Below are 10,221 nucleotides of genomic sequence, written 5' to 3' on the forward strand. Positions count from 1 at the left end.
GTGTCAATTGTATTGACAGTCGGTCAGCACGCCTCTAAAGCTCATGTGGATAATCTCTGTGGTACTCAGTGTACTCTGTCTCCATAGCAACCAGTCATCTTTCTTCTGCCTTGTATATACTCAGCACTAAAAAACTTTCAGTTCGGGCTTCCCTGGTGGTGCAGTGGTTGGGAATCTGCCTGCCAAGGCAGGGGACACGGGTTCGAGCCCTGGTCTGGGAAGATCCCACATGCCGTGGAGCGGCTGGGCCCGTGAGCCACAATTGCTGAGCCTGCGCGTCTGGAGCCTGTGCTCCGCAACAAGAGAGGCCGCGATGGTGAGAGGCCCGCGCACCGCGGTGGGGAGCGGCCCCCACTTGCCGCGGCTAGAGAGGGCCCTCGTACAGAGGCGAGGACCCAACACAGCCATAAATAAATAAATAAATAAAATAGCAGTGATTCAATTTATAAAAAAAAAAAACTTTCAGTTCGTCTGAAAATCTCCAGATAGTTCTTCATAGGCTGCCCAGAAGTTTCTAATTTGACTCTTTCTCTGTGTCCCATTCTTCATTCATTTGATTTACTCAGCAGACATTATTGAGTGCCTACTATGTGCCTGGAATGAAGTGGTGACATCAGACATCTACATCCCTTTCCTCTTGGAGCTTATATACTAGTTGGGAGTGACAGACAATAAACACAAATAAGTAATTTCATGTGGTGGTAGGTGCCTTGAGGAAAATAAATGAGTACAGTGGGTTTTGCCTGCAGGGAAAGGATGCTGCTTTAGCTAAGAAGGTGCACCAAGGTCTAAATAATGCAAAGAAGCCAGCCATGTGGAGATCTGAGGAAGGAGGACTCCAGGAGACAGAACTAGCTGGTGCAAAGGTCCTGAGGCGGCATTGAGTTTAGTGTTCTAGGGACAAGTGCGGGCAGTGAGGAGCAGTAGAAAAGGTGGTGAGCTAGGAGGTGTCAACAGAGGCCAGATGACATGGGGATTCTTTTTTTTCCAGTCTACTTAAAAAAAAGTAAAACCTAACATCATTAAATAACATTTACATAAGACTTGACAAAAATGCTTTCACATCGTTTATCTCATTTAATTCATGAGCTGTAGGAATTATTATCTCCATGTGATAGATGAGGAATCTAAAGTCCATGGATGTTCAGTGCCATGAGCAGTCAAGCTCTGGGAAGCTGGAGCACCAGGGTTTGACGGGCCCCATCTGATACACATGCAGAATCGGATGCTTCAGGATTATGTGTGTAAAGGACTCAGTGCAGGGCCGGTTATACGTTAGGCATTTGATAAATGACAGTTACTGTGGTGATGAAAATCGCTGAGAAATTTGGCCCTTTCTCCGCTGACAAATTCTTCCTTAGTTTAAGCCAGTACTCAAACTGAACTTACAGAGGGCAAGTCCTTCCAGGGTTTTGACCGCTACAATAAGAAGTCATCATAAATTAATGGTGTAATACATTCTTGTTTTGCATCGGTGGAAAATACCCAAGTCAAGTGTCAAAATATGACAAGTGAGGACCCTACTTGTTAGAGAATCTAAGTGAATTTTTATACATAATTAACTTCTCTTTTCTCAATAACACTCTCCTTTCCTTCCCCCAAATCTAGAGTCAATCCGTCTTCTTGTATTTGAAGGCCAATTCTGTTCTATTTTCCACTGTATCTGTTAACTGCCAGCAGACATCAGCAACATTCTCTTCCCTTTACTAGTAATTCTCTTTTCAGGTCCTAAAATTCATCAAACAGTAGTAAGAAACCTACCTTGTCTCCTGAGGAGAAAGCACAGTTCTCATTCATTCATTTAGTAAACAGTTTTTGAGTTTCTGCTCTACAGCCATCCTGTGCTTGCTATTGAGAAGCATCAAATAATAATCCCATTTTTCCCCATTTCTGATGAAAACTTCTTTGGTCCTAAGTCTGTCTCTCTCCACGATTGTTTCTTCCCCAAGGCATCACCCAATCTTTCCTTTCATGTGCACTGTTACATGATAGGTGTTTATAGCAGGGCAGGACAAGATGTATTTCATAGGAAAAGAAACACGTTTCTCTGTTTAAGTCCTCAGAGAGCTAATTATAGTTTATGATTCTAAAAGGCAACTTTAAATTCACGACTGTTGGTGGTTTCGGTAGATTCCAGTTCACTAAATGGCTTAGCATTTGTGTCATTGAAAATACAAAAGGAAAACATCAATAGACTTTTTGACACATCATATATTTTAAAACAAACTGATAATTTTGTGGTCTATGTAGTTGTTCCAAGAAATAGAAGCTTCTTATACACTAGAAGGCTTAGAGGAGCTTCACAGAATCCTTAATGATGTTTTCATTCTTCTTCTTGACAGTAAAGGAGAAAACATTGCCAACCCTGAGTCTTATGGAGGTAATACAGAGCAGACTTTCAGACACTAATACATTTAATTCTGGACTTAGAGGTGTAAATCCTACTTTATTTTTCTGTGACATTTAAAAAATATTTTTAAGTACCCAAATAAACGCAGTAACTATAGAAAATTAGGAAATATCCATTGTTAACATTGTTGTTATATGTACTTCCAGATTTTTTCTATGCCCATGAATGTGTGCATAACATATACTTTATGTGGATATAAATGACTGTATTACTTTGTTTTTACAAAAACTGAATTATACATACCCTTTGGTAAGCTGCTTTCTTTTCCACTTGACAGAATATTATTTTGACCCTACCTTTAAATAGGCACAAAGAAAATTGCAGTTTCCCCCTTTTACTGCAAAACCACCTTCACCATTAGACAGTTCTTTTTTTTTTAAATAAATAAACTTCTGTCCCACCATGTAGCTAAAGTCTTATTTCTTTGTACACCGTTATTAATGAAGCTGAAGAATAACTCTCACTATATTACATGTAAATGTAATTGAACATTTTAGAGCTGTAAGATGTGGGACATACTACAGAAGGATATGGATCTGTTCTCAGGGCATTTAAGGTAAATGAGGAACAAAAACAACAACAAAAACCATACAGAGTATCTCACTGCAAGGCAGAGTCAGGAGATGCAAACAAAATGATGGGATTCTGGGTGAGACAGCATTCTAGGCAGGAGCTGGGGGATTTCATGAAGGGGTGTATCTGAGGTGGGTTTTATAGAATGGATGAAGTTCAGTAGCTGAAGGGATGTCCAGTTAGAGGAAGTTCAGTGAAAGGGCGAGAGAAAGAAGAGAGATAGATAACTGATCAGAGAGAAAATACCAGAAAAGGCATGGAGGAAATCTTTGTTAATTTCCACCTATGCAACTGACAAAGATTTTTTAAAGTAATATTTGGTGCTGACAAAAGTGAAGTGAGATAAGCACCGTCACTATACTCTGTTTGGAGTATAAATTGGTGCAGCATTTATTTCTGGAAAGCAATTTAGTGTATATGCGTTGATAGCCTAAAAATGCTCATAACTTTTGGCCTAATGATCCCATTTCTGGTGAGATGGTTAAAGATGTGCCCAAAATTTTTATATGTAAGGATCTGCATCGAATTGTTACTCATAGTCTTGAAAATATGGGAAAACCCTAAATGTTCAAGTTTATACAGAATTCACAATTGTATATAATTTTTAAATGTTCTACACTGAGCTTATATTAGTTTTTTTCTTTTTGTTTAATTAAACTTTGAAAAAAAAAGAAAATACAGGTGGTCTGTTCAGGGAACTGAGTAGTCCCCCTTCTCTGGAGCCCAGATTATATTCAAGGAATTCACGGGGAATAGTAAGAGAGGTGTGGAGAGCTTCCAGGGGAGGCTGGGACCCTGGTAACTGGTTGGATAGAGTGAAGAAGTCTGTAAGGATGCTGGGAAACTGCAAGTGTAAATAGGGGACTTGAGGTGCTTTGGGTGCACAGCAGGAGAAATTTAAGTGCTGTTTTGGGTCCTTTGAGTTGGAGATGTCTTCTGAACATCAAGAGGAGCTTTCCAGTAGTCAGTTCTGGAGCCCAAGTGAGTGGGCAGGGCTGACCATTCATATATTCACTCACTCATTCAGTCCACGTTGGTTAAGCATTTACTGTATGCCAAGGGCTGTACTGGGTCCTGCAGATGCAAAAAGAAAGGGTCTTCTGTTCTAGTGGGAGAGTTTTGTAGAGGTTGTTGGGAGTGGAGAAGGTGACCAAAGAGAGAGAACGTGGAAGGGGAAAACTTTGGGCTGAGAACAGGGCTGGAGCGCTTCCTTGGAACTCCCAAGGACTCAGCAATGAGACCGGCTGGGATCTTAGCATATCAAGCTGACAAGAGAAGGCATGTGTCCAGGACATGGTAGGGTATGCCTGGGGATATGGGGCTTGGCTTTCAGAAGGAACCTTCAGGGAAAACACAGCCTGCAGTGCAATAGACAGTGTCCAAAGGGGCAAAAGAGTCTTGGGCCCAGTTCCAGAGGCAGCCAGATCCAAGGGGAGCTGGTGTGATGGGGGCGTTAGCAGCAGCAGGAGGTCTGGGTGATCCTCAAAGTCAGGTGGGGATCTGCTTCTCTGGACTCTTCTACCCCGTCAGAACTGGACTCTGGCCCACAGTTGTGGTGTAGGGAACTGGGTCCAGTCTCTACAGGGTTTGGCAAGAACTAGGCTGGGTCAGATGCTGCTCAAAGCCAAAGAAGGTGAAGATTAAGAACCTGATGAGGCATTGGAAGCAACAGGTTTTGAATTCTCCTTCTAGAAGTTTAATAGTAAATTGGGGTTTCCCTGGCGGGTGGTTAAGACTCCACGCTTCCACTGCAGGGGCCACGGGTTCGATCCCTGCTCAGGGAACTAAGATCCCACGTGCCGTGTGGTGCTGCCAAAAAAAAAATAATAAATAAATACATTTTATAAAAACAGTAAATAAGAGTTAAGAGAAAGTCACTTCAGTGAGTTATGAAGCCAGAGGAGGGCAATTTGAGGTTCTTATTTTTTATGATAGAGGAGCCCTGTACATATTTGTAGATGAAGGAAAGAGAATCAGTAGAGTTGGGTGGCTGGAGATGAGGGGAAGGAAAGGAGATATTTGATGAAACAAATCATGGGGAAAGAAGTAAGGGGTGGGCTCAAAGGCCTAAGTAAAGCTTGGCAAAGAGGAGACTCACTCCACTGCTAACCCTTCTCTGTGCTAAACAATATATTTATTAATGTAATACATTGTTTTAGTTATCATAGAAATACACCACCACTAGAGAAAGTTTGGAAAATAGAAACATAATCCTACCACATTAACCACAACAGCTATTATTATTTTTGTACATTTCCTTCCATAGTAATATTAACAGAAACTTTTTCCATAGTTTTAATGAGTACGTAAATTCCTCACATCTTGCGTTTTCCACTTAATGTGAGAGCACAAACATTTTCTAGGTTGCTACGTAGTCTTCATAATTACTTAAATAATATCCCATCAAGTAGTACTATAATTTATTCCACTAGTCCCCTAACTTTTTACACTGTTTTTTAAAAAATGGGTACTATGAATAAACTGTAATTAAAATGTTCGTGTATATACATATTCTAGATGATCTCCTTAGGCTGGATTCCCAGAAGTTACATTAGTAGGTCAAAGAGAATGAACATAACTTTCACGGCTCTTGTTATCTTTTACTTTGTGCTTGCCTCAAAATTGCTGGTTCTCAATTTTACAGTCACCAAAGTGAGTCCCTTTTTCTGAATTCTTTACTTTCCGAAGTTGGGAAGTCCACACGGCTCAGTGTAGAAAAGGTCATCATAACCTCCCAGAATTCTCCAAGCCAGTGATCTCTAGTGTCACCTTTGGCTGTTAATGTCCCTGGTCAGAGGGCTCAGGAGACCCAGTGCTGTTGCATATTTTAAGTCGCTTGGGTTGCCATGCTGTATAGACCCTGCTTACAATTTTACTATAACTGGTTTGCCTCTTACCTGCTAACCTCTTACCTCTGACCTACTCACCGCTTACCTACTAACCTCACCCTCCTGCTAACATGCTGCCGGGTACTGCATGAGGCCAAAGATGACTGATGGGGAAGGTTGTCCTTCCTCCGTGCTGGGGCTGCTCTTGCTGAGGCTGAGCTCAAAGCCACCCACTCGTCCCACCTGCTGCGCACCTCAGGGTGTTGGCTTCACTTCAAAGGCAACCCCATGGGTGAAGAAAACAGAGATAAAGGCAAAGGCATGATAAGGTGGCCATAAATCTAAAAAGTAAGTTTTCTGGCATTATCAATTATCACTCATTTTCAAATAACGCATATGGAGTGGATATTCCAGTTTTGGGTGTGTGTGTATTTTTTTTTTCTTTTTTTAAAGACCTTTTAAAGAATTGTGCAATCCTTTACACCCTAACATGCTGTGCTTGGCATTAAGAAGCTGTCAGGGCTGACTTGTAAGTTGAAAGGGGTGAGGGTTGAGGATGGGCTGGTTTCTCGTGAGATGGCAGAGTCCGACACCCCTGGACTGCCGGTTTGCCCACGGAGAAAGCTCTGCTCCTTGGAGCCCTCGTTCTGGCCAGCAGTCTCACAAATGCACAGCCTGGGCGACAGAGAGTCTCAGAAAGAAAGGAAAACTGGCTTTATAAAATCTTGCCACCGCTTCCGGCAAAGCAGCCATCCTTGGCCATAAAGAAGAACACATTATTGGTGAGTATGTAGAAATGAGTATCCTGAAATAATCTCTGTAAGATGCGCTGTGGTACTTACACTGACGCTATGAACCATTCAGCGGGAAAGTAAAGGACGGAAGAGATGAGCGCGCCTCTTGGGCCTCTTGCTGACACATGGACCGTATCGTTTGTCCCCGCAGATACAAGCAAGGACGCGTCCTGCGCAGAAAACTGTACCTGTTCCTCCTGCTCGCTCCTGGCCCCCACCATCAGCGACTTGCTCAATGACCAGGACTTACTAGACGTGATCAGGATAAAGCTGGATCCCTGTCACCCAACAGTCAAAAACTGGAGGAATTTCGCAAGCAAGTGGGGCATGCCCTACGATGAACTGTGTTTCCTGGAGCAGCGGCCCCACAGCCCCACCCTGGAGTTCTTACTCCGGAACAGTCAGAGGACGGTGGGCCAGCTGATGGAGCTCTGCCGGCTCTACCACAGGGCCGACGTGGAGAAGGTCCTGCGCAGGTGGGTGGACGAAGAATGGCCCAGGAGGGGGCGTGGAGAGCACCCCAGGAACTTCTAGACCTCGGCTTCTTCTCATCGGCCTCTTCGGACATTGAGACGAGCCCAGGTTAAGGAGCAATGTGAATCTGTTCTTTTTTAAGTTTAGGCGAAGGACGTGGGACAGCGGACCTTGGTTTTCCCCAAAGCTGGTGGTTTTGTGGAGGGTAGGGTATGTTTTTGGTGGCGGATTTTCCTTTAGTTTTGCACATCTGTTTTTATTTAATATTTGAATCTGGAGTTGGGAAAAATATGTTGTAGGCTCCTATAGGGACCAGGGCCAAAGCTACAATCAGAGTGGATTCATGCCATGATGAAAATAAAAGTATCCTCTCCCTTAAAAACTGAAGACTGAAGTCAGAACTAAAAGTCCTCATCCACAAGATCCTTTATGATTAATGACACTCCCACAGCTTAGAAGAAAACCACGGAGAGAAGTTTCCCTTTAGTCTGTTACTCTTTTTGTTGTAGAGTACTTAGGTGAATTCACAGGCTGCTGGCATTGCGTGGTGATACTCTTCAGGACACATGCCATCTTTCTTATTCAAATACTTGTATAATCTGTGCACTATCAAAGAGGACTTTGCTTGAGTATTTTTGAAAGAAATGCAAAAACCGATGGTGATTGGGAGGACAGAGTCAGGAGTTAGCAGGGTAATAAGGACCATGGGAAAGGTGTTGACAAAGAGTAGCCCCTTTTGGTACCCTTACCTTTTTAAAAACTAATTTAATATTTACTTTTATGTCTTGTATATCAGGCTGAGTGTTTCACCCCCGAGAGAAAGCTCAGTTAAGAAAAATTACCTGGCCTGTGGGTGAAATGCAACCCCGTCTAGCACCTACTACCCCACCTTAAAACAGGGCCCAATAATACTACACAGCACTTAAGCGAAGAAAGAGAAATCTTTACTGGTGATACTGGGAAGGAAGCTATGCATTAAAACCTAAATTTCAAAGGATTTTAAACCAAATGAAAAATTGGGTCCAAAGAATATACCATGTTCTTGTTTGATGGTTTACTGTGGAAGGTGGGGTGGATGGGAGGGTTTGTTATTAGAGAGAATTTTCTAGGTTTGAGGGGTGGGCAGGGGGAGGGAGAGAGAAGCCTTGGTTTACTTGACGATTTCATAGAAGTGCTCTTTGGTTTTGGCTATAGGTTTAGAAAATTAAGGCACTTTGTCCAATTTGGGAGGATTCTGTTTAAATCCCTGACTAAAGTAAGCAAAAATGATGAATGACATTGATTGGAGTACAAGGGAGATTAGGATTAACTCAAAAGAAAGTTGTTTCCTAAACCACTGACATTTTTTCCCGCTAGCAGTTAGAGCAGTTCTTATGAGGTTGCTGGTATATAGTCAGCCTCACCGTCAAATGTAAACTCTAAACTTGCAAAATTACTATAGAGACTCACTTATCACTTCTGATTCAGTCAGTGCTAGTCACACCTAGCTCGTCTTGTCAGATTTAGCAGATAAATGTCAGGTTTATCAAAAGATGTACTCAAAGTAACAGCCAGGAATAAAATGTAGAGATTTTTAAAAAATGGGGTCTTTTGCAACTTGACGTCTAGGGAGTGGTTGCTGTGTATTGATTGTCAGCCGTGTTCCAGGCACCGTACAGAGCTTGTAAGGGCGCTCTTATCTTCTAGGAGTTTGATTTTATGTACCGTGTTCTCATTAGGCTGCGTGTGACATGTTCTCATGTGTTAGCCCAGAATGTACTGTGGGAAAGTATAGATGAGCCTTTGGCATTTGTTATGGACATTTTAGGGAAATGGAGCTGAAAGGTTGTGATTATTTAGTGTTTTGTGGTACCAGACCCGCCTTTCATCCTGACACCACCTTGGGATAGAAGGAGCGGGTCCTAGCCTGCCAGACGTCCTGCTCACTGCTGCCTGGCCAGGAGCCTCCCGAAGGTCCCTTCCCTCCCCTTGCAGCTGGGGACTCCCTTCACGCCTCCCTTCACAGTCCTCTCCACCCAGACAGACTTGTCACCTCAGCTCGACCCCAGCCTGCGGGGTCTGTGACCACCCTAGAGGCAGTGGGGGAGGGGAGAGGGCAGAGAATGGGAGCGAAAACCCCTTTCTGCTCCTCTCCCCAGCCACCTGCAGTAATGAAGGGCAGCCTGGGAGGAGGCGATGGAAGGGCCACTCTTGGTGGTCAGAACAGCAGCTGAAGGAGATGGGCTTCTAACTCCCTCCAGTAGGGCCACAGCTGCAAATAAAATCAAGAACCAGTTCCTAACATCCCCGAGTTGAAATCCGGAAAATGATGAAAATTTTCTCACGGAAACACTGTTGGTGGTCAGGCTCTGTAGAACGGACAGTTCTGTGCTTCACAAGTTCCTGAATTAACAGCTTTTTGTGGGCCGACTTGGGAACACTGGTCCCTACTGGCACTGCCTCTGTGGGACATGTTTCCAAAATTCCAGACTTCGGATTTCAATCTCAAAACTGACTTTAGGCAGAATTTATCCTCATAGATGTCTTGAACATGGCTCTTGTTCATAAGTGTCGGCTGAACTTATCTTTGAGTTGGATCAAAACGTTAAGACATAGAATTCAGGTGGATTAGCTATGGGCAGAGCTAAGCACGCTCCTTATCTTTTTTTTTTTTTTTTTTTTTTGGCTGCATTGGGTCTTCATTGCGGTGCGCGGGCTTCTCATTGCGGTGGCTTCTCTTGCTGCGGAGCGCGGGCCCTAGGGCATGTGGGCTTCAGTAGTTCCAGCGTGTGGGCTCAGTAGTTGTGGCTCGCGGGTTCTACAGTGCAGGCTCAGTAGTTGTGGCACACGGGCTTAGTTGCTCCGTGGCATGTGGGATCTTCCTGGACCAGGGCTCGAACCCATGTCCCCTGCCTTGGCAGGCGGATTTTAACCACTGCGCCACCAGGGAAGTCCTGTCCTTTATATTCAGGAATTACAGGAAAACTGTGAGACCACAGAGCACCACCCACTCACCTCTCCATTTGGCGGCATTAGTTTGAAAGCCCTGATGGCTAATAATTTCCATCACTGGCTATGAAAGCTTAAATTTCTATTATAATTGCATAGGGGACATGCCAGGGTAGAAGGGATTTTTTTTAAATATGGGATTTGATAAAAATGT

General features: G+C 43.5%; 1 protein-coding gene across 4 annotated transcripts in view; it reads left to right on the top strand.

Moving 5' to 3' along the window:
* Window positions 1–7,466, top strand: part of EDARADD (EDAR associated via death domain) — a 52,659-nt gene extending 45,193 nt beyond the window's left edge. For all 4 annotated transcript variants that reach the window (XM_059900225.1, XM_059900226.1, XM_059900227.1 and 1 more), the window contains exon 6: window positions 6,757–7,466. In XM_059900225.1, coding sequence (XP_059756208.1) covers window positions 6,757–7,139 — 383 coding nt within the window. In that variant the 3' untranslated portion in view covers window positions 7,140–7,466. The remainder of the gene's footprint in view (window positions 1–6,756) is intronic.
* Window positions 7,467–10,221: the final 2,755 nt, after the last annotated feature.

The sequence above is a fragment of the Balaenoptera ricei genome, chromosome 16 (genome assembly GCF_028023285.1).
Source record: "Balaenoptera ricei isolate mBalRic1 chromosome 16, mBalRic1.hap2, whole genome shotgun sequence".
Classification (NCBI taxonomy): Eukaryota; Metazoa; Chordata; class Mammalia; order Artiodactyla; family Balaenopteridae; genus Balaenoptera; species Balaenoptera ricei.